The 23,896-nt window shown below is 37.9% G+C and overlaps 3 protein-coding genes and 1 pseudogene across 5 annotated transcripts; 1 reads left to right on the top strand and 3 right to left on the bottom strand.

Annotated features, from left to right (window-relative positions):
- Positions 1-6,018: 6,018 nt before the first annotated feature.
- Positions 6,019-8,906, bottom strand: LOC107608820 (serine/threonine-protein phosphatase 7 long form homolog). Its single transcript, XM_016310557.3, has 4 exons — positions 8,698-8,906; positions 7,290-8,014; positions 7,104-7,185; positions 6,019-7,028 (listed from the first exon to the last, which is right to left on the bottom strand). The coding sequence occupies exons 1-4, from the start codon at positions 8,758-8,760 to the stop codon at positions 6,270-6,272; spliced, it is 1,629 nt and encodes a 542-aa protein (XP_016166043.1). The 5' UTR covers positions 8,761-8,906; the 3' UTR covers positions 6,019-6,269.
- Positions 8,890-14,908, top strand: LOC107606543 (heat shock 70 kDa protein 16-like; annotated as a pseudogene). Its single transcript, XR_015892116.1, has 10 exons — positions 8,890-10,092; positions 10,262-10,442; positions 12,672-12,704; positions 12,877-12,979; positions 13,081-13,223; positions 13,507-13,682; positions 14,035-14,179; positions 14,250-14,378; positions 14,460-14,587; positions 14,695-14,908. The product of XR_015892116.1 is annotated as a heat shock 70 kDa protein 16-like (transcript).
- Positions 14,909-15,301: 393 nt separating this feature from the next.
- On the bottom strand, positions 15,302-18,100 carry LOC107606544 (Rho GTPase-activating protein). Of its 2 annotated transcripts, XM_016308596.3 has the most exons (6): positions 17,430-18,100; positions 16,795-17,303; positions 16,424-16,683; positions 15,972-16,341; positions 15,835-15,897; positions 15,302-15,749 (listed from the first exon to the last, which is right to left on the bottom strand). In XM_016308596.3, the coding sequence occupies exons 1-6, from the start codon at positions 17,794-17,796 to the stop codon at positions 15,666-15,668; spliced, it is 1,653 nt and encodes a 550-aa protein (XP_016164082.2). In that variant the 5' UTR covers positions 17,797-18,100; the 3' UTR covers positions 15,302-15,665. The 2 variants fall into 2 exon arrangements, with proteins under 2 accessions (XP_016164082.2, XP_088349301.1); XM_088493175.1 differs by having other exon boundaries at positions 15,302-15,897; positions 17,430-18,062.
- A 618-nt stretch (positions 18,101-18,718) lies between these two features.
- Positions 18,719-22,813, bottom strand: LOC107609134 (uncharacterized). The gene is made up of 3 exons (XM_016310978.3): positions 21,876-22,813; positions 21,217-21,345; positions 18,719-20,791 (listed from the first exon to the last, which is right to left on the bottom strand). The coding sequence occupies exons 1-3, from the start codon at positions 22,266-22,268 to the stop codon at positions 19,229-19,231; spliced, it is 2,085 nt and encodes a 694-aa protein (XP_016166464.1). The 5' UTR covers positions 22,269-22,813; the 3' UTR covers positions 18,719-19,228.
- Between the last annotated feature and the right edge of the window lie 1,083 nt (positions 22,814-23,896).

Below are 23,896 nucleotides of genomic sequence, written 5' to 3'. Positions count from 1 at the left end.
GGTCCTGGTTCAACCGGTTCGGTCTTTCCGGTCCAACTTTGGGCTAATTTATCGAAATTGGTATCAAAATTTTCGTTTCGACAAATTCTATCCTATTTTGATATTAGTTTTTCATTTTTAGCTTTTCTAATTAAAATTCAATTTATTTACTAATTATTTACCGATTTTAGCGGAGTTTACACTATTAGTTACCGAAAGACTTTGTTGGCGAAGCAGAAGTCGATAGCGAAAGTTTTCGGTGGATGGGAAGAATCTTATGGAGCTTTGCCATTGTGGTTCTCCGTAATGGTTCAGAAGATGCCTATTTCGCAAGTCCAGATAGAAACACGACCCCTAAATAACGGGAGTGAAGTGGTGGCGGGTGTTAGAATACTTCAGTGGGTATTCTGGAGTTTCAATCCATGTATTAGAGCCTTCAAATATTGCAAGCCGTTAGTTCAAGTTGACGGCACCCACCTATACGAAAAATATAAAGGTTGCCTTTTGGTTACAGTTGCGCAAGACGGGAATCAAAACATTGTGCCGATTGCTTTTGCCATCATAGAGGGTGAAACCGCTGATCGTTACACTTTTTTCTTAGTAATTTTCGAAGTCATATTGTAAGAAGAGACGGCGTGGGTATAATCTCCCATCGTCATGAGTCAATCCGGGTAGCAGTAAATCGTAGCAGAGGTGATTGAAAACCTCCGAGAACATGATGAATATTTTGTATTCGGCACATTGGTAGCAACTTCTTAAGGGAGTTCAAGGTCCCGTATTTGCAAAAGCTCGTTGTCAACATTGGGTATTTAAGGATGGTGGAGGAGTACAACGTCAGCTATAAGAGGTTGCAAGAACGAGGTGAGGCATATGCCCGTTTGTGCGACAACATCGAACTACCTCAGTGGGTATTGGCATTCGACGAGGGACATCAATGGGGTCACATGACCATAAACCTTGTCGAGTGCATTAATTCAGTGTTAAAGGGTGCCCGGAATCTGCTTATCTTGGTGCTCGTCCGAGCAATATATTATCGGTTGAACGAGCTATTTACGCAGAAGAGTATTAAGGCTTGTAACAATCTAAGTTTTCAGAAAATTAAATAACGAGTTATTTACGATTTATTATAATTGTTGAGAATTTTATTTTAAGAAAATTATTTTACTAAAAATAATTAAATAGAGTTTCATGATAATTGAAGTTTAAATTAATTAGACTTTTTATATCATCTTTATTGGATATTTGATATAATTGAAATTATAATTTTGATAATTAAAAAAAAGAAAGAATTATATAATTTAATTTAAATAAATTCTATTATGAATGAATTATGTTATAAATTTGAACACTTAGAAATTAATTTATTAGAAATGATTAGATTGATATTTATAAATACTTTAAGTTTACGTTAATTAATATTTATGCACAATTTTTATTATAATTAGTCATTTTATAAATTAAAATTAAAGTTTCAGTGATAAAAAAATAAAAAATTATATAATTTAATTTGAATGATTAATATTGAGTTTAAACTATATTTTATAAAATGTGATCAATATGTTTATTTTATAATTTAAATTAAAAATAATTAATTAAATTTAGTAGTATATTGATAAATAATATTCTTAAATATTTTTAATGGAGTGTATTTAATTTTAAAATTATTCTACCCTCGAATTTTATCAAAATATCTATTTATATATCCTTATTCTTTTATGAAATCCTTAATTTCTACCACTAATTCCCAAATCAAATTCACAAACCCTAATTTCAAAATTAAAAAACCCTAACCCTAAAACCCTTAAGCCAGCCACCGAAACCCCTTCCCCAAACCCAGTAGCATATGCAAAACGGGAAACAGAGAGAAAGAGGCCGAGAGAGGGAGGCGCATCGGCAGTAGGGATTGGGCTGCCGTCGCGTCGTCGTTAAACTGGAGGGAAGAGCTGCCGCCGCCACACCTCATTGTCGAAGCTCCACGTTGTTGTCACCGTCATTCGGGAAGAGAGAGGAAGCCCGCGAAGTCGCTGCTGAGCCTCCACCGCTGTGTCTTACCTGCGCCACCTTTCAAGCCCATCGCTGTCCATGGAGTCGCGAGGAGCGCCGCCTTCATCGTCGTGGTGTGTGGGCTTCGTGCAGAGAGAAGAGACAGAACGCGACGAGAGAGGGAGGGGGACCGTTCCCGCCGCTGTCGTGCCGTGAACGTCGTCATGGTGGTTTCTGTCGCCGTCGCCGTCGCCGTGCGTTGTTTCCGCCATCCAAGCCATCAATGAAGGGAACCTTACCGCTGTGTGCTAAGAAGAGGAAGCAGCGCTGCCTTTCCATCGCCGCTGCTGCCAAGGTTTGTGGAGGAGAACGTCGCCGTCGTCGTGAATTGTGAATATTGTGGGTGATTGTGAATAGAGAAAGTATAGGGAGCCAATGACCTTACAATGAAGGTTTAAAAAGTATTAGAGATATTATTATTAGTGTTACATTGTCCTGTCAGGTTACGCTTTTGGGATGAGTGGTTTCAGGACATGGTATAAGAGTTCCAGATCCGGAAGATCAGAAGTTCGAATCCTGGTGAACCCAAAATTAGCTTTTTAAGTGATGTTCATTTGATTTATAAACCAAATATTTAGCCCATTGTACACATTGTACACTTAGGCCATTGGCTCCCTAGCACTACTCGAGTGAATATTATTGAATGTGATGAAATTGCGATTAATTTTGTGTTATTTATTAAATTGGTTGAATTGTGGCTGTGAATGGTGATTAATTTGATATTGTTTATTAAATTGAAATATGATGAGTTAATTATTGAAGAACTGTTGTTTTGATAATTGATGAATTGACTTTGGGTTATGGCTGTGATTATGACTGATTTTGTTGTTGTGAATGATTAACTGTTGAGATCAATTTTGGTTTGAGGCTGTGACCGATAGTGATTTTTTTATTTTGATGGAATTGTTGAAAATTCTGATTTTATGAGATTATGTTAAATTGGTTGAGTTATGGCTGTATTCTGATTATTGAGAATACGTGTTTGTTGTTGTTTTTAGTTATCTGATATATCAGAATGGCTGTGAAATTGACTTGTGACTGGTTGGAATTGGTTTTGGTAGTTGTTAATGTTGATTTATGATTAATTAGAATTAAGTTTGAGAACTGTTAAAAGATTAAAGTTTGATTATTAAATTGACCTTTTTATGAAATCTGAATTTAAAGATAAAAACCGCAATTCTAAAAAGTATAAGGATAACTTGTGATAATTAGAAACTATATGGAGCTGAATTTTTGGGTGAACATAGTAGTTGGTTGTAAGAGAAGCGGGATTTTGTGAATAATACATACTTTGTGTGTTTTAGTGTCAATATTGCTAAGATTTTCGTTAAATTAGGTGATAATGTGTTTTGGGTATTTGGAAACTGAAAAACTGTTAGTCCTTTAGTTAAAATAATTTATGAATTGATCAAATTGAAGTTGGATTGATGGATTATGTGGGAATTGCGGATTATGATTGAATTATTAATTATTGCGAATTGTTAGATTTCTGATTGATTGACAATCTGTTGTGATAATTGTTGAGAAAAGGGCTGGTGAATTGTTGAGAAAGAGGGAACCCGTAAACATGGTTAAGTCCGAGTTTTAGGGGAAGTGCTGTCGAAATTTTATAAAATTCGAAACTTTGTTTGAAATGTAAATTTATAAAAACTTGGATTTGGAAACTGTTTGACTTTGAATTTATTGAAAAGAACAGATTTTGTTTTGGGTTTTATTTATCATATTTTGAGTTTAATTTATTAAGAAAAGAATTATACTATTTTGAGGTCGATTTATATAGAAAATAATTATGTTTCGATTTTAATTTATTTAAGAAAAAGAATTGTTTATGAAATTAAAAAGTGAGTATCCTCTTAAAAGTATTAAGGGTAGACCTAAGTGCTTGAAACATATTTGATTCAAAATTTCAAAGGTAGAGATTATGAAATGATTTGGTGGTTGAGGTTTTTGGAAACAATGTTTAAGAAAGTTAAGAAAAGTTTAAAGAATGGAAAGAGGATTTGGTTTTAAGTAATGGTTAATACAGAAAAAATCCGCGAATTGATAATAATTGATTACGGGAATAACTCATGAACTGTTGATAATCTTTGATTTCGGGAAAATCCACAAAATGAGGATCGTTGTTTGTTTTGTTGATATCGGGGATAACCCACGAACTGAGTATCTCTGTTTTGTTGTGTATTGATCTCAGAAAAACCCACGAACTAAGGATCTCTGTTTTGTTTGTGTGTTGATCTCGGGGAAACCCCACGAACTGAGGATCATTGTTTCCCCTTGTGCGTATATTATGGGGTCGAGCTTTGCACCGACTGCCAGTAGTCACGAAGGAGTGGTATTCTTACCACCGACACGTATGCACTAAGGACACAGAGAAACCATATCTGGGACTTGTTCCTAGGTAATGTCGGGCTGCAGGGTGTAAACCGAACGTGAGCTCATGGCCTGCTTAGGACAAACATGCATCATATTGTTTGTGCATTTTCATTTGGTTGTGTTTGCTTGTATTATTTCTCTGTGATTGTGTTGTTTGACTTGTTTGTGTGTAGGTTTGAATCTCTTACTTGTGCTATTAGTTGACGGATGTATTGAGGTGAAATATTGTGGTTGAGAAATGATTATGTGGCTGAGAGATGGTTAATATGACTAATTTTATGATTAAAACTTGTTTTGAGTTTAGAAACTTAAAGAAAAGTAATTAATCATCTAAAGTAAAACTAAAAGTATTTTCAGGAATTTGATAAAAAATAGTTTTATTGAGTAAAGTTAATTATTTGCATTTTATTTCATCACTTTTACGGCATTTTCATTCCTTACTGAGAACGTGTGGTTTATTCTCATCCCATAAATTTTCCACCCTTTCAGTTACACAGGTTCGGAGACTCAATTTGAAGCCGCAGACGGTTATTAGACTTATTTATGAGTTAAGTTGTTTTCATAGAGTTCTCTCGCCTTTGTTGATTAAGATTTTATTTTATACAGAGGGATAGGAGTTGTATCTGAGTTTCATTTGAATTCTTTTGTATAATATTTATTATGATTAATAATTATGTGATTATTATTACTTGGTGATCTTTGATATATGATTTTAATTAATGAAAACAAAATTTTCTGGTATTTTCTTAAAATTTGAAACGCGATATCGAACTAAAGACTCAATATTAAATAGTTAATAAGGAGAACATGTTAGTAACGCCTTACTTTTGGTACGATCATGACGTACTGGAAGTTGGGTCGTTACAAGGCTTATCAGCGCAAGCACGCTGGATTTACTTACTCTGAGTTTGCCACTCAGCGGATAAAGGCAAATATGCAGCGTGCAGGAAACATAGTCGTGCATCGGTTTGATAGAAGAAACGAGGTGTTTTAGGTGTGCAAAATTCCAAGCAGACGAGTGTTAGTAGTTGATCTTGCGAGATGGAGATGCAACTGGGGGCGTTTTCAGGTGGAGCGACTTCCATGTCGCCATGTTATTGCGTGCTGCGCTAACCAGCACCTCGATTGGTAGGTGTATGTGGGTGATGTGTACGAGATATCGGAGATTCGTAAGGTCTACAGAATTGAGTTCGTCCCATTGGGCGACACGGAGACATGGCCTAATTACCCGGGACTGATGATGGTTGCGAATCCTCCCTTGAGACGAACGTCAAAAGGTTGTCCCAAGTCGACTCGCTATCTGAATGAAATGGATTCATGGGAAATTCGTGGTCCCCAGGTATGGTCTTTGCGGGAGACAGGGTCATAGTCGTAGTAGATATCCGCAACATATTGGACCTAGTGGGGTTGGTAACAGTGGTGGTTCATAGGGATTATTTTTAGTTATAGAAATCAATTGTTCGTTATGGTTGGATTCTGAATTTCCAAGTTTATGTATTTTTAAGTTAATGTATTTTCAAGTTTATGTATTTCTAAGTTTGCTTATTGAATGTTAATTACAACTAATATAAAGATTAAATAATACTGAGTTCGAATCAACTAAAGATGATTGCAACTAATATAGAGATTAAATGATATTTAGTTCGAGTCAACTGAAGCCGCATACAACTAATACAAAGATTAAATAGACTAAGATTGACTAAATTGAAGATGAGTGCAACTAAAACAAACAGTAAATAGACTAAGTTCGACTAATCAGCTCACGGCTTCTTAAAAAATCCCATCATCTTGTTCACTATCTTGTTAACACTTGACGGAGTAAACCTGTTCGATGAACGGACATCTGTCCGTAGGTTGTACTAATGACCAACTGCCTATCCCTCGACTGGACCTGACCCACCTGCTTCTGCTGGAGCGGAAGGACCAGGGATATACTCGGCAACAACCTCCTGCTGTGTCGGCGCATTCAAGTCCAGACCGCTCGGAGCTGCTGCTAGCACATTCAGACGTCCTGTATTGATCCCAACATGTGGATCGATGGAACCACTCGCTTGACTATCAGGTGTGGGGGTACGATGGCTCCGACGAGCCAATCCGTCCACCGATGCTCGGTGTGACTGCGGCAACTGATGTGATGGCTGAGGTAGAAGTGGGCGATGATAAGGAAATGGATGAAACACTGCATATGGCTGCTGGGGTGGAAAATGGGGTGGTTGCTGGGGTGGATAATGGGGTGGCTGCTGGATCAACTTCGACAACCTCAGGTACATCCAAAATAATCCACCGTACCAACTACGGTACTCGGCAGACGGGCTAAAGTCAGCGATTGGTTGCAGATTCCTATCTCGCAACCGACTGTTGCGGCGGTTCCCCCACTGTTGAATCCATTCATTGAGTATGGTGCTCCAATCGTGGCACTGTACTCCCCGAAGAGTGTAACAATGATGGTCAAGACGAATGGCCTGTGCCGGCAGAGGGGGAGACTGTGCGTACCCGTACTGACGAACCACTCGGTCCACAGGATGCCATTCGACACACTCGAATGAAATCAATGGCCCTACTGTGTCACACACATCAAGGTGGTGATGTAGTTCGGCCGGGATGATGATGTCGAGGTATGGCCGCCAGACAAACTGCAAAATGTTGCATGGGCTAAGTTATATTATTAATTCCGTAAATTATTCTTGTAAATTAATACCGATACTGACCTCTTCCATGTAGTCTATGTCATGCCTAATAGACGCCACGTTCTTCGATATCCACGCCCTAGTTCGTGGATGATGACTCCACCTGCAATACACAATGTTATAACAGAGTTTAAATTACGTTTTGTCAGTAAAACATAAATAAAATACGAGTCAAACTCCAATAAAATATATACTATACGGCGTTACCTGCGTGCAACCGGTATATCAGCTAGTGCAAGCTGCTGTCTTGGAATGGGGGCAAGAAAGGGCATTCGCTCCCACGCCCAAACGAACAACAAATCAAGCGGGCCATCCATCTCCTTGCAATCATAACGCGATGCACGACACCGTGACCTATAAAGATGTGCGAGAGTTGCTGACCCCCAACTGTAAGTGCTGATATGCTCAAAGTTTTGAAGCAGTGGTAGGTACTTCGCGTGGGCATATGCTGTTGACTTATCCGCGAAGAGGATGGTTCCCAGCAGACAGAAGATATGACACCTAACGTATCGTTGAACAGACTCCAAAGTGTCTAGAGGATGTGTATCTCTGATATGGCGAACCCAGGATAACTTTATGTAACTTTTAGATGAACTACTCACAACGGGTTCTCTGCCAAAAATCGCCATGCTGTGGTTGACCAAGAAGTCCTGACTACTATCGGTCCAACCAGTCACAACCTCTCCATCAATCGGTAGGCCAAATATGTGTAACACGTCCTCCAGGGTTACTGTAACCTCACCAACTGGCAATACGAAAGAATGAGTCTCCGGCCTCCATCTTTCTACAAGAGCAGATAGTAAGGCGGAATGCCCTCTGATCTGTCCCACTCTCGATACATGATAGAATCCCGTTGTTCGTAAAGCCTGATCAACCGCCGGGTGCCACAATTCTGGCGGATCAAGCTTACGGGGCAGCAGATTCCTGTTAGCCTAGTACAGAAAATAAAAAACAATTTCATAGTCGTCCAAAATTTAAACTCAAAATTATTTCCGTAAAATATAATATAAATTACAAAAAAAATAAAACAGAAATTCAAAATAATTATATAAAACTCCAAAAATTACTTTTTTTATTTTATATATTTATTAATATTAGAGGAGTGTTAGGGCCAGCAACTCTTATGTTTTGTAACCATCAATTGGCCATCAATAATATTTTTAATGGTGTGAGATTACATCCAATAGTGAGAGATCACTTACTTTTCTTTTGATGGTTAAGTGCTGGCCACAAAACACAAAAGTTGCTGGTCCCCTAGACTTTCTCTTAATATTACTAACTAGCAACTAGTACAAAATATAAATATTATAACATAGAATAAAGTAACACAAAATTACAAAAATAACAAAAAAATCATTTTCATTTATATTATTTATTAATTTTAACAATTACATTATAAATTATGTTACTTACTGAGTTCACGAAAAATAATTTTTAATATACAAAAAAAAAATATCAAAACGGAAGTAATTAAAATTATTTAACCTATTTCTAATAATAATATCACAGAAAATTATTTAACTTACTACTAATAATAACATCAACTAAAATAACCACACTAAATATAATACATTCTAAATAATAAAGATTAAATTAACAAAGATTTTAAACTTACCACATTAGGCTGTCTCAAATAATTAGTAACATGTTCCGCTGGATTAGCATAATCACGAACCATAATTACTAAACACACTCCTTCCTCTCGCTCTCACTGGCGCTTATCTTCTTCAACTAGACCAGAGCCTCTTCCTCCACACTACTCACTCTCACTCTCACTCTCAATCACTTTCACCACTGCATATGGAGAATGAGCTCCACTATGTTTAAGCTCCCTGCCCTCCTCTCCTTTAAAGGGACCACCTCGTTGTGCCGTTGGGAACACGCAGGGTGCGTGTTGCCACGTGGCGACGGATGCTCAACACGCAGGGTGCGTGTTGCCCACGTGGCGACGTTTGCTCAACACGCAGGGTGCGTGTTAGGGGGGTCATCTGGTGCTGCTTCTGCTATGATGCACCCCAAATCCAGAGTGTCTCAAGTGAAGAGATTGATAGGGAGGAAATTTTCGGACCCTGATGTTCAAAAGGAGCTGAAAATGCTTGCTGTTGAAACTTCTGAAGGCCCGGATGTTAGTGTTCTGATTCACTTGAAATACTTGAAGGAGAATCATAGATTTACACTGGTTCAGATTTTAGCAATGCTTTTTGCTCACTTCAAGATTATAGCTGAAAAATTTGGGGATCTCTGTTTGGGATTGTGTTATAGGGGTTCCTTCATACTTCTCTGACTTGCAGAGACCGGTCTATCTAAATGTAGCAGCAATTGTTGGGTTGAAGCCTTTGAGATTGATTCATGATTGTACTGCAACCGGTATTGGTTATGGAATTTACAAAACGGATTTTTCCATTGCAGCCCCAATTTATGTTGCATTTGTTGATGTTGGTCATTGTGATACCCAGGTCTCTATTGCAGCATTTCAGGATGGGAAAATGAAGATGCTTTCTCATGTTTTCGACTGGAGCTTAGGTGGCCGAGACTTCGACGAGGTTCTGTTTAGTTATTTTGCAGTGAAATTTAGGGAACAATACAGGCATACAGCATTGATGTGTATTCTAATGCCAGGGCTTGTATCAGGCTGCGGTCACCATGCGAGAAATTGAAGGCTTTGAGTGCAAATTCAGAGGCTCCTCTGAACATTGAGTGCTTGATGGATGAAAAGGATGTTAAGGGACTTATCAAGAGGGAAGAATTCGAGAATTTGGCATCAGGACTATTGGAGAGAATTTGTGTTCCTTGTAACAAAGCATTGGCTGATGCAGGGTTGAGTGTAGAAAAGATTCATTCTGTTGAGCTAGTTGGCTCTGGTTCGAGGATTCCAGCTGTAACTAGATTATTAACTTCTCTGTTCAAAAGAGAACCCGGCCGAACGCTGAATGCTAGCGAGTGTGTAGCTCGTGGTTGTGCTCTTCAGTGTGCAATGCTGAGTCCTGCTTTGCGTGTCAAGGAATACAAGGTTAGTATGTTGCAAACTATACAGTGGTAATAACAAATGAGCTGAGTTCAAGTGGTTACCTAGCTTTATTTTCTGTCTAATTTGGACTTTTTTTTTGTTATTATTGCTTGATATCTTGTATCATTCTCTATGAAATTAAATGAATGTAAAATTTTCATGCTTGTTTCAGGTCCAGGATTCTATGCCTTTTTTCAATCGGAATTTCATCAGAGGAAGGTCCAATTTCTGCAGAACCAAAGGATGTGATTTTCCCTAAAGGCCAACCTATTCCAAGTGTTAAAACCCTTACATTTTGTTTCAGTAACTTGCTACGTTTGGAAGCATTCTATGCTAATCCGAGTGAACTACCTGTTACGGTAAATTTTAGGTTAGATTTAACAGTATTTGTATAATTTTCTGGAGTGTTTGAGAATGTTCTAGATGATTCTGGAACCTTCTAGAATGTTCTAGAAGGTCCCGGCATACTCTAGAAGGTTCTAGAAGATTCTGGAAAGTCATAGAGTATTCTAAAAGAGTGTGAATGTATATAGGAGTATAAAGAGTAGTATGGAAAAATCTAGAAATATTTAGAAAATTGTGGTATGATTGATATTTGTAATGAAAGTTCTAGATGATTAATCTAGAACGTTGATTAGATTTAATCCTAACCATCCATTGAGGAGGTGGATGGCTATAAATAAGAGGTGAGAGTTAGTGTGAGTTGTGTGTAAATCATTTGTAACAAACACTTGAGCAATAAAGTGTTCTTCTACCAAAGCTTCCTTTCTCTTGTGTTCTTAGCTTTTTTGCTAAGTATTTGAGGGTTAGGCTGACCTAGTCATAGCTCAAGAGGTTGAGTAAGTTCGAGTGCCGGCATGGTAGCATTGGAGAAGGTTCGAGAGGGAGCACATGTGGCTTGTGGGTATGACTTCTAGTATCACCATGGAACATGTTGAGTTTCAAAGAGGAAGGAATACTATTCCTTCTCAATGGGGAGGCAAGAAGATCCGTTCTTCAAGTGAGCCTAGAGGTAAGGACTCTAACTTCTTAGAAGAGAGAGTTTTTGTGTTGGAGAATGTTCTATCTCTATGGATGAGTGTTTTCAAAGGATAGAACATGATAAGGAGACCATCGAGGCTCACGTGTTAGGAGAACTAGATGCTTTTAAAGAAAGTATGCTCCAAATCGAAGAGAAGCTTGAGAATTCCTTAAAGTTATTTGAGGAAGTTCGAGTTTGGTTCGAGGAGGCAAATTCTCGACCAACCATTATAAGGGAGATGACAAAGATTGATCTTCCCACAAGAGTACGATTAGCAACTACGTAAAGGAGTTCACTACTCTCACACTTCAATTCCCTCAACTTCTTCCTTGCTTCATAAACCACATTCTCAGAGAAGAATTGTCTTTTTAACTCTCTTTTGAAATCTTCCTATGTGGCTATGTTGCAAGTTTCCTTTTCCATATCTACGCACTTTCTTCTCCACCACAAAGTAGCATTATCAGAAAGGTAGAGAGCTGCAGTGCGTATCTTTATTGCTTCTTCGACCACCCCTTGGCTTTCGAAGTACCTCTTCATTTGCCATAGAAAGTTCTTCACCTCGTTAGCGTCCCTTACGCCCTTGAACTACTTTGGTTTGGGGAGATCAATCTTTGTCGTCTCCCTTATAATGGTTGGTCGAGAATTTGCCTCCTCGAACCAAACTCGAACTTCCTCAAATAACTTTAAGGAATTCTCAAGCTTCTCTTCGATCTGGAGCATGCTTTCTTTAAAAGCATCTAGTTCTCCTAACACGTGAGCTTCGAGGGTCTCCTTATCATGTTCTATCCTTTGAAAACACTCATCGTCCATAGAGGATAGAACATTCTCCAACACAGAAACTCTCTCTTCTAAGAAGTTAGAGTCCTTACCTCTAGGCTCACTTGAAGAACGGATCTTCTTGCCTCCCCATTGAGAAGGAATAACATTCCTCTTCTTTGAAACTCAACATGCTCCATGGTGATACTAGAAGTCATACTCACAAGCCACGTGTGCTCCCTCTCGAACCTTCTCTGATACCAAATTGTCACGGCCTTGGACACACTCCAACACTACCGTGCCGGCACTCGAACTTACTCAACCTCTTGAGCTATGACCAAGTCAGCCTAACCCTCAAATACTTAGCAAGAAAGCTAAGAACACAAGAGAAAGGAAGCTTTGGTGGAAGAACATTTTATTGCTCAAGTGTTTGTTACAAATGATTTACACACAACTCACACTAACTCTCACCTCCTATTTATAGCCATATACCTCCTCAATGGATGGTTAGGATTAAATCTAATCAACGGTCTAAATTAATCATCTAGAACCTTCATTACAAATATCCATCATACCACAATTTTCTAAATACTTCTAGATTTTTTCATACTACTCTATATACATTCCTATATACATCCACACTCTTCTAGAATACTCTATGACTTTCCAGAGTCTTCTAGAACCTTCTAGAGTATGCCGGGACTTTCTAGAACGTTCCGGAACCATCTAGAACATTCTCAAACACTCCAAATAATTATACAAATACTGTTAAATCTAACCTTCTAAAATTTACCGTGACATACAGCCTGGGATATCTCCTAAAATTAGCAGATTCACAGTATGTCTTCTCTACAACCCTCTTTTGATTTGAAAGTGTTTTTTTGCTATTTGTGTGTGCGCGTGCGCGTGTATGTTTCCATGAATAGCATCAAGTATATCCTTATGACATGATCTTCTTAGCTTTTCTGTTTGGTACTGAGCGATTCTTATATAGTAATGTCTAATTTCAGATTGGTCCTTTCCATGGATTCCTTCATATTAGTATGGCACGAGTTAAAGTTAGAGTTCAACTCAACTTGCATGGAATCGTCAGTATCAAATCAGCTAGAGTAAGTAAGAACACTCATTGTTTACCTCCCTACTTCACACTATTAATTTTCTGAGAGATTGCCATGCATATTAACCTTTGTTCTTTTCTTTTTCTTTTTTAAAAGTAATTTAATGTCTTTACTTGATCGAGAGTCATGTGGATAATTCAGTTACAACAGCTAATCATCGTTCAGATTCTGAAGCAATGGATGTTGAACACATTTCTGGGACAGCCGATCATTACAGAAACTCAGAGCATAGACATGAAGTATTATTCCTCTCCATATCTCTCTCTCTCACACACACACCGAAGATATTAGTTGTTAGATATTGCTTGCAATCTTACCTTGAAGATAAAATTTTTTATAGCTAAAATCGATTATCCAATCATTTCTGGCATTGAACTTTGTAAAATGTCTGTTGAAATTTGTTTTCATGATCTATGCATTGGATCTGTACATTTTTATATTGTGGAGATTGTTTTGATTGCAGATATGATTCATGTTGGTGATTTGAGTGAATGAAAATGTTACTATCATGCTTTTTTACAGGCTGGTGGTGCGGGAAAAGATAACGCTAACAAGTTTCATGTACTAGTGAGTACAAGGCCAAGAAATCAGAAGCTGAAGAAAAAGAAATCCGATTGGCGCAGCAGGACACTAGAATGGAGCTAACTAAAGACAAGAGGAATGCCTTGGAGTCAAACATCTATGAAACGAAGACTAAGGTAAGTGTCTTATATCTTAGGTCCTGTTTGGTAGCTGTGCTAGGACAGAAATACAAACACATTGAAAGACAAACATGTTTGGAGAAAGTGACAAAGGCAAAATATCCGTCTTGGGAAAAAATTTGCCTAATTTTCTATCCGCTAAAATTAGGAATAGTTAGGACATGGAAAGAAACACAACTGTCTCTGTCTCTGTCTCCATTGTTTTAGTGTCTGTATTTTTTGTTCTGAGAAGATGCAAGTGGGTTTTTCTGTGATTCATGTACTTTGTTTATACAGCCACAAATTTTTAGGACAAAGGCGCTCACTTTCTTTGTTGATTGGCACAAATTTATCTCTGTTTGTTGAATAGCTTTTCAACACATATCGGAGCTTTGCAACCAAGGAGGAGGTATGGCATATCTAGAAGCCTGCAAGAGAGTGAAGAGTCGCTTTACGGTGATGGTGACGATGAAACCATACATGCTTATTCTGCTATACTGGAAGATCTAAGACAGGTTATTTTTCGCTTCCAGGACCTCCATGTTTCTCACTCCATACTTGTTAACATTCTTCATCTTCATGTAGCTTGCTAATCCAGTTGAGAATCGGCACAAAGATGAAGCAGCCAGAGTGGAAGCTACAAGAGATTTGTTAAGTTACATTGTTGAGTAACGCATGTCTGCAGATTCTCTTCCACCTGATCATAAAGAACAGGTACAATAACAATAGTTGCAGAAGTATTGGGGTTCTTCCTTTAACATAAAGTTTCAAGTGATTACTACTTTCTTGTTTCAGATCATCAATGAGTGCAATAAAGCAGAACAGTGGCCAAGAGAAAAGATGCAGCAACAAGATACCTTGCCTAAGACCTCTGATCCAGTATTTTGGTCAAGTGATATAAAGAGCAAGGCAGAGGAGTTGAAATTCTATGATCTTCCCTATCCATTTTCCTTTGCAGAAGTGTACACCTTTTTTATTTGTTATCCCTTGATTTTATCTAAAGAGTCGAATGTTATGGCTTTGTTGTTTTCAGAGTGTGTCAGCGGATATTGGGATCCAAAGGTACTTAAGTTCTATTTGACAAGAGTGACAACAAGCAAAACACTTCTAATCTCCATGAACAATTCTCATAAATGTAGATTATTTCAGGTAGACATACGTAACATGTGAAGGATGCAAATCTTTATATTTTTGAAAAAAAATTGTGTTAAAATGAAGTCAATAGTAAGAAAAATGCCCAATCATTTATTTGTTTTTCGTTTTATTTCCCGAGCCTCCATCCACCTTTTTTGGCATATACTTTATGCACTGTGTACTTGCTGGTTCTTATAGAAACTTGTATTAAGGTCTTCCCAATTTTGCTATCAGATTTGTCCATACATATAATCTATGTTAATTTGGTAGCTTCACCTCTTACTACTTAATATAAAGTTGAACCAACCCTAAACCTTTGATTCTCTATTTATTGGGAATGGAAGGTATCAGTTACTCAATGATCATTCACTTGAACCTAGTTTTTTATTTTTATTTTTTAATCTTTTATCTTGTATTACATTTCAGGTCCAGACAAACATTCCCAAAGAAAATGTTGGAAAATCAAGTAGCTCACAGGGTATTAATTTCTTTCCAAATGGAGATAAAAAAAATGCAAATCTAACATTACCATAAACAATGAATCGAAAGGAAAAGGAACCAAAGCATCAATTTGGACCACTTGAATCAATATCTCAAGTTGACTTCATTTCATGGGAGCAACTGATATCAGCTCAAGACATTGATCACTTGTGATGATTATTTTGCATTGAAACTTCAGAAGCAACACAAGAATGAAGGGTGATGCTGCATTCTAGATTGCTAGTTCTCTTGCCACCATTTGAAAACATGACACGAGAAGCTTATAGAAAATTTAACACAACCAAACCTATAATTGGGTAATGCTAATTGGATCTACAAAGTAATATACAGGATGTGAACCATGTTGAGAAGAAACATATTCCGCTATCAATTGTTTCGGTTTCTCTTCTTGGAATTTTCCCTTTTGACACTAGTTTTCTTTTTGGACTTCCTGGATCCTGCACCACTCTCCTGCAAGATTCAAAAGCATTATTTCAAAGCCATATAACATCCAAAATGACAATTCAATGTGAAAATAGTATGTTAGCAGATGTACCCTCCGATACTGTCTATATGCAGCTTGGCCTGTTAGCTCCTGTCCACTTTTGTTGACATAAACCTGCGGTTCCAAGATACGAGAATCAGATTCTGAAATGTTCTTAAACATGTTTGAACTACTACAAGCACACATACCTTTCTTCCTTCAGGTGATGTAAACCAATGACCAACGGATTGACCACTTGCTTGAACACGCCGTTTGCCCGCATCCTTTGGCATACTGGTGCGACTCTTGGGTTCCACCCAGTTTGTAGTAGTATGCGAAACATTCGAAGAACTTGATTTGTTTGTCTGGTTCTTCTTAGAGCCATTCCTCTTTGTTGCTTTCTTTCTAGAAGATTCTCCATTGCTGAACTGCGAAACACCTCTGGCTCTAGGATCCACCCAGCCTTCGGAAGCACCTAAGTTTTCCTCAGCAGAAAAATTTCTTGATCTGTTATTCCCCCTTATCGAGCTCTTAACAGGACCTTTCTGGGCAGAAGCTCCCCCATTGCCAAATTGTCCCCTGAAACCGAAAATTACAAACAATTCAACATAACTGGCAAAGTGTTTCTTCTTTAGCCATCAGCAAGCATAAAAAGTATTACATGTAATCGATATTTGACGCATTAGCTTGTTGATTCACTTTGTTGATGCCTAGCGGAGAAAAATTACAGAGTCTGCTGCGGACCAATTGCTGAATCCTCGGATCAGCATGGAAAAAATACCGGTGAGCAGGAGGAAGAGGCCCTTCAGACTCCCAATGCTGCTGATCACCTTGGCAGCTAGAATTAACCCCCGTATGCCCTGTTCCGCAACTTCCAGCCACATGAATCCCTGAGCTCCCAGATTCCTTGTTTTTTGCCGTCTATCCAACGAATCGATGTTAGTAATTCTACTTATTCCCATTTGAAAAATCATAAATGAATGTTGTTAAAAGGAAATTTTCTGAATTAAGATGTTAGAAATTGTCACTCACATTAACCCCAAGAGACCTCTTGGAGCAACTTCCAGCCACATCAATCCCCGAATTTGCCACTCCCTTGTTCTTCACAGACTGATAGTACTCCTCACAAAACTCATCAAAAGCTGGTGTGGGAATCGAAAATTTCTTTACAGGAGAAAAATCCTTCCACAGGTCAGGATCTTGGTCCACACTACACTTCAATTTCGTTGTACTTTGCTGAACAGGAGCAGCTGCATTCTTGTTTTCTTTACTCACCACAATTTCCTCTACGTCCGAATCAGAATCGGAATCAGAATCAGAGAGCAACTTAAACCTTCGGAGAGGGCTAGTTGTTAATTTGGGAAACATCAACCCACGATAACCAGTTTCCATTTTAGCAGAAACCGGAACATCATCAGGACAAGGTTCCTTCCGTTTTGTAACCCTAGATGACGAATGAGGAGTCAAAAATCCAGAACCACTCAATGAGACCTTGGAGCTGCTACACACTGGATGGCTCCTTGTTGATGAATGTGCATTTACTATTGCCACACAAAAAAAATATACAAAATTTAGAATTGAAAACTTGTAATTAACTGAGATGATGTATTTTATGTGTTGAACTTCAAGATTAGCCTTTTTTTTAGTTGAGAAGTGCAATTTATAACCTCGAAGGCGATCGTGGTCATTGTCTTGTGAGGAGAACTCTTCGATGTCTTCGTCATCGAAATTGAAAACAGGTTCCTGCTGCTGCTGCTGCGGCGGCTGCGGTTGCGGGGGCTGCGGCTGCGGGGGCGGCTGCGGGGGCGGGGGGAGGCCACGGCGGAGGCGCTTGAGGATGCGGCGAGGTGGATCGGGTGCGGCATCCGGGTCGGAATCGGGTACTTCCTCTTGATTCAAATCGTTGCCATCGTTGATTTGAGGAAGATGGATTGGAGAATGTGGTTCTGGTTCTGGTTCAGGTTCAGGTTCAGGTTCAGGTGGCTGGGAATCCAAAGTGAAATCGAGGCCCAGAGAGAAGGATGGAGCTTCCATGAGTTGCAGAGAGAGATTGAGGGAGAACGAGAGAGTGATTGAGAAAGAAAGAGGATTGGATATTAGGGTTTAGAGGGTTTTTGAATTTGGGGAAAATGGAGGGAATTGAAATTGCAGTGTAGTAGCTGAGAAAATTTGTGATAATTTTGGCGGGTTATTGATTCAAAGACATTATTTTTCAGTGCCATTCTAGACACTAGAACTCTAAAAGTGACGGCGAGGATTCTCCGGAAAGCTACACCTTCCCCTTCCCTTGTAATTGTTTCTCACTTGTTTTTATTTCTTTTAATTATTATTTGCTAACACTAAACAATTTCAAATAATATAGACCTAAATAGCATTTTGTAGGTGAAAACTCAGCGATCCAATTCATGTGAAGTTGAAAGTTAAAAGCCGTTACATAAAAATTTAGTTAAATCAATCAAATTATTTAACCGCTTTCAGCTATCAACTTCACGTGAAGTCAACTGGACCTGAGTTTCTACCCATTTTGTAATTAGAAAATAAAAATGAAAACTAAGAATTTTACAATTTTAGATGCCATTAAAATTAGTTACTAGTATAAAATATATATTAACATAAAAATACATATTAAAAATAAGTTAAATTATACATATATTTATACATAAATACACAATAATTAATTTTAATAACTAATTTTAATTTGTAAATAATATTTTTAGAATTTTAATATGTTTAATTGTGATAGTATAAAATATTTTATACATTCACATCCATTTTATATGAGCATTTATAATACATGATTAGATACACATATAATACTTACAATATATCGAAATTAAACTCTAAAATTATTTTAAAATATAAAAAAATAATATGCTTCTAATAATTTCAGTTTCGCTACTTGTAACCCAGATGTTATAACGACACTCGCTATCAGAATGAACATAAACAAATGGAATGAGGAAATGGTCCCAGCATTCAAGTATGAACTATGAAGTTCTCTTTTACTTTACCGAGTCCAGAAATTATCTTTATTATTATCTCTTACTACAATAGTACAATCTACAACAACTCCTAAGCGACATCTGCAACAATAGAAAATCAAAATCCGGAAAATAAAAAATAAAAAGAGATATTGCCAACATCTATATTTTATCATCTGTATTTTTCTTCCCTCGACTAAAATTGATACAACAAAAGATACATGCTTCTCATAATCTCCCTCAAGATCCTACATATTACAAAGCTATTTTCCAAAGACGATTATTCCATCTTCTTTTGAGATACATTTTCTGCTCAATGCCTAATAAGAATGATGTAACGAAGAACTGAGACATGAACTATAAGTCTTAAGCGTAACTTGTGCAATTGATTCAAAGGCCCCTCATCATCTTCTGAGCAGGTTTTCCATATGTAGCATATTTGTACCTGGCGGATTTCTTCATGCCAACCTGTGCCTTGGTTGCACCTAAATCTTCTGTTTAAGAACATGGCGTAACTGAACCTTCTGGCTTTCCATCCTAGCTTCCAAAAGTTTGGTTTTCAAGCTATGCTTCTGTCCGGTGCGCGGAATACATCCTTTCATGCCTCGATGCAGATTTCCCGAATCAGGAGGACTCAACTGGTATAGAATGTCTTGGGGGCTTAAACCTCCTTTACCTGAACCATGATCTGGGGACATGATTCCCACATTAGATAACCTTCCATTTGAAAGCCTTCCATGAATTCCCTCCAAAGAGATTATTTTGTAATTATCGCCGTTGGTCGGGCCCGACTTCCAAAGCCTTGCTATGGATGATACCTTCTTTGATTGCTTAGCGGGTATAGAGCACACTTCACTGATTTCAGTGATTGGTGTCTCCTGGCCTGCATTTTCTTCCCATTCAAGCACACTCCTCCCCGAGACATTACTGTGTCGATGATTCTTCTTCAAAGACTGGACACTCCCTTCTGGCGAATAACTTGAGCCTTGATCTTCAACATGACTCACAGTCTCCCATCCACTTTCATCTTCATCCATATCACCATTATCATCCATGAATACGTCTGAATGTCTCTGAATGTTGTTCTTACTGAGTACTTTAGCTTCAGGACTCACTCTATGGATCTTCGAGGCATGACTACCAGGGCTGTGAGAAACGCAAGGCTCAATCTCCCTCTCATTGGGTTCACCGAAATTCATATCCTCAAAGATGGCAAAAATATCTTCTGAATTGGGTGGCTCGTATGAGAATCCTTTGATGTCTTGAATGTTCATTGCAGCTGCAGCCTGTTGCAGTGACTGTGCCTCTTTCATCTCCTTTGGAGTTATGCTCACACCTTTTGACTTAAGAAGTGCTTCCAATTCAGCTACAAGTATATTCATCTGTGAATACTTATCTTCAAGTGCAACTTTTGCATCTATCAGTTTCATTTGAACACGTTCTTCACGCCATACTTCAGCCATCTGTAACATCTTTCTCTCCTCTTCGACCTCTTCTCTAAGTTTCATAGACTCCCTCTTTAACGCTTCAACCTCAGCCTTATCATCTCCAATTTCCTTGGCAAGCTCATCACACACTTCCTCAATCAATTTTCTTTCCTTCTTCTCCTTCTCATATTCCTGCATGTAACGCTTTGCTGCTAGTTTGACATCTGCCAACTCATTAACCAGCTTTGAATTGACAATTTCAAACCTTTGCCGACTTTTCCTTTCACGACTCAACTCAGCTTTAATGTCATCAATGTATGCACGGATTTTCTCATGCTCTCTGCTTCGCCATTGGGCCCTTTCCTCACTGACTTTCTTCAAGAAATGCTCAAGTTTCTTTTTGGAGGAGCGGCGTTCAGCCTCAAGCTCCTGAATTCGTGTGCGAGCTTGCTCTAATTCAGCTTCAAGGGCAGATACCACAGATACAGCACTTACCTTTTGATCAAGAAATTTCATGTGGTTGTAGATATGTTGTGCCTCATCAGATGTTTTTAAACATAAAGGATCCCACTTTGTTGCACCCTCCATTTCAGTGTTGGAAAACTGGAAAGAAGGTTCAAGCTGAAGAACACAAAGGATTAGAATTAGTCAATTAGCACTTCAATTGCTTACTCTCTTCTTAGAAGTAAAAGCAATATGCTTTTAAAACCTTTCCTCGGCAAGGAAAAAAATTCCTCCTGTTCCTGATATTTTAAGAGCTACTTTCACCATGTAAGTGTAAATGAAAAATGTAAGAAGTGTTTTGTCCAAGCCATTCTAAAAAAGCCTCTAAAATTGTACACAGCATGGATGATGGATCTATGCAACAATCATGAACTACAATGTTGCTATAATTGTAGGTTGAGATGCTTATAGTTTGTTGCTATTTATAGCCAAAATGAATTTGCTTCCTTTCACACATAGCATAGACGTATGATTAAAACAGGCATGTGCATGACTAACCACAAGTACAACCAGGTAACAAAAATGGGGAGCAAAAATCATACCTCACAGAAGTGTCCGCTCTTTGGCCCAGAGATGGAACGAGGACTTTGGGATAGATTCTTCAGATCAGAAGCATGAGCCATGGCATTTGGACGGCCGGGGAATGGGAGGCCTACATGGCCGATTCCATGCTGCAGATGAGTAGTGCATCAGGACCAAGAACCAAAAACAATGCCAACCACATGGACAAAAATTACGATGCAGTAACATACAAACAATAAATCAAAGAAATGAATCCACAGTTGCCAATGTACACAGAAGAAAACCTAATCAACTTATATAAAATCAATCATTAGAAAGAACAAAACAAAAAGGCGCCGGGTAAAACTACATCAGTATTCACGAGTAAGCTACACAAAAACTTTATAGACTAGAATCCTGCACAATGATGATAAAGAGCGGAATCTCACACAAGTCAACATTACTCCAGAATCAAGCAATAATAGCATTAAACAACAACAATAAACTACACATTTTACTGCACAATGAAGGACTCTAGAAAACAGTAAACGAAGCAGTAATTCTCAGCCGAGAAAAAAAAAACAATAAACAAAAATCAAGTTTCCAAAACCAGAAAGAAGAACAAACACGTTAAAGCGACTACACATTGATAAAACGAAGCAGAAAAGATCGGAATCCAAATCGAAGAACTGTTTTCTACCTGAAGCCTCAACCGATCCTCGCTCCTCCGTACCACCATTGGCATCTCCGGCAGGTGCAGCCGCCACAGTCCGGCAGCGAGCTTCCTAGCCGACACCGTCTCACTCTTCCTCCGGCAGCTTCTACGGCCAGCTCCGACGAGTGACTTCTGGTCCTCCTCGACCGGATCATCGTCTCCAACTCCGCCAACGTCGCCGCCGTCGTTCCTCTCGTGGATCTTCCACCTCAGCAGCGGCGTTTCCGGCCTGCTCCGCTTCCCGTTCGGAGCTCCTATTTTCCTCAACCTCTTCCCCGGCGTCCTCGGCTTCTTCCGGTGAAACAACTTCGGCGGTTGGAGATCTGAGTCCGGCGTAGGGTTCGGCGGTGCGTGAAGTGACTTGCCGGAAATCTTCATCGTCTCCGGCGAACACAAGCGAGAGCCATTCAGGTACACATCAACACACTCACTCACTCACTCTCTCTCTCGCACACACACACACGCACAGTGAGCTCAGTTTTGACCGTGAGAACAATGAACCAATAAAACAAATGCTTAAAAGATAGAGCGAGAAAATGGAAGAGAGAGATAGAAAAAGAGAGTGTGTGATTGTGATGAAGTTCGTGAAGTGTGTGTGAAAAGTGAGGGCTTGTGAGAGAAGAACACGAGGAACGTACAGTAGAGAGAGAAAGTTTAGAGAGAGAGAGTGAGAGTTTCAGAGATTTTGATGATGAAAGAAAACGACGAACACAGCGTGATACAAATGCAGACATACGAACTCGTATGTACGTATTTGTTACGTATTCTGGTATCATTATACGGTCAACGTATTCCTCAGGGGGCGGTGGACCAGTTATACACTTATACGACGTCGTTTCCCCCTGGTTTGTGACAGAGAGACGTTGGGATGTTGGGTTACTTGTTAGTTTTTGCAGTGTAAGAAACTAAACTAAATTAAAAATAAAAATATAATAGAGATATTAAAATAGTAAGTGCATGTAATTAAAACTACACAAGCATTCACATGAACCCCAAGAAAAATAAAATAAAATAAAATAGATGCTCCAAAATGCAATTTACTCTTTCCAAAGAAAAAAAATCAATGCAGTGTTTGTTTGTTGGGCATCCGAAATTTTTTATATTTTTTTATGAATCTTCCAACATATTCTACGTGTTTTCACTATTAGCTAAGTGACAATTATTGTGGTTTAATTTACTGTTGTTGAACTAAAATAAATAAAAATATTTTTTTTAAAATGGTTCGGAGCTAAATTTTAATTCCAAGACACTAATTTTGTTTTATAAATAATCGTTATGGATCTCTGTTTATTTTTCATACTGCTAGAATAATTGAATGTCCTGTTTTGGGGGTACAAAGTTTGTATGAACATTTAAACCAAACTCAATTATTGAATTGGTGTCTTGGTGAGACTTCTTCTCCTTTTTATTTGACCAAAAACAAAGGAAGTAACACATTATCTTCCTTCCCCATTTTTACCCCCATTGTCATCACAAAGCAGGAAAAATCAAGATTTTACGTAAAATCGAAAAGATAAATTAAGTATGTAAAACATAAAATCTTAATAAAATTTAAATCATAAAATTATTAAATTTAGTACAAATTTTATAAAATCGATTAACTCATTTAAAATTATAATATCAAAAAATTTTAAAAGTTAAATTAAAATTTTAGCTACTATAGTCACCATCTCAAAAATCATAGCTAAATAAGTAAATACTAAATCAAAAATATTATTTATATATTAAAATTAATTATTATATATTTATATATAAATATATATATATTATTTAATTTAAATTTAATGTATATTTTATATTTTAATACATATTTTATATTAATAACTAATTTTAATAATTGTAGATCGAATGTGTATAAATAGTAAGCAAAAGTGGCATTAAGAATTTGCGATAACCATTAAAATGCCAGCAGTTTATTTGTATGATTAATGGGAAACACTTATTATATGAAAGAGAAAATTCAAATAAAACAAAACATACCATAAGCATTTTTTACCCCTTATATT

Source organism: Arachis ipaensis, chromosome B7 (genome assembly GCF_059453495.1).
Source record: "Arachis ipaensis isolate K30076 ecotype BB chromosome B7, ASM5945349v1, whole genome shotgun sequence".
Classification (NCBI taxonomy): Eukaryota; Viridiplantae; Streptophyta; class Magnoliopsida; order Fabales; family Fabaceae; genus Arachis; species Arachis ipaensis.
Note: the sequence above shows the minus strand (reverse complement) of the source record. Positions and strands in the feature narration are given on the sequence as shown.

Bases quoted from the DNA above. Each gene is read 5' to 3' on its own strand.
- LOC107608820 (XM_016310557.3), bottom strand. From the start codon at position 8,760: ATGGTTCGTGATTATGCTAATCCAGCGGAACATGTTACTAATTATTTG. The intron at 7,186-7,289 runs GTAACGCCGTAT...TGTGTATTGCAG, and splicing joins GATATACCGGTTGCACGCAG to GTGGAGTCATCATCCACGAA. The intron at 7,029-7,103 runs GTCAGTATCGGT...AACATTTTGCAG, and splicing joins ACATAGACTACATGGAAGAG to TTTGTCTGGCGGCCATACCT.
- LOC107606544 (XM_088493175.1), bottom strand. From the start codon at position 17,796: ATGGAAGCTCCATCCTTCTCTCTGGGCCTCGATTTCACTTTGGATTCC. The intron at 16,342-16,423 runs GTAATACTTTTT...TTTCGGTTTCAG, and splicing joins GCGTCAAATATCGATTACAT to GGGACAATTTGGCAATGGGG. The intron at 15,898-15,971 runs GTATGTGTGCTT...TTGGAACCGCAG, and splicing joins CATCACCTGAAGGAAGAAAG to GTTTATGTCAACAAAAGTGG.
- LOC107609134 (XM_016310978.3), bottom strand. From the start codon at position 22,268: ATGAAGATTTCCGGCAAGTCACTTCACGCACCGCCGAACCCTACGCCG. The intron at 21,346-21,875 runs GTAGAAAACAGT...ACTCATCTGCAG, and splicing joins AGGATCGGTTGAGGCTTCAG to CATGGAATCGGCCATGTAGG. The intron at 20,792-21,216 runs GTATGATTTTTG...TGTGTTCTTCAG, and splicing joins AGAGCGGACACTTCTGTGAG to CTTGAACCTTCTTTCCAGTT.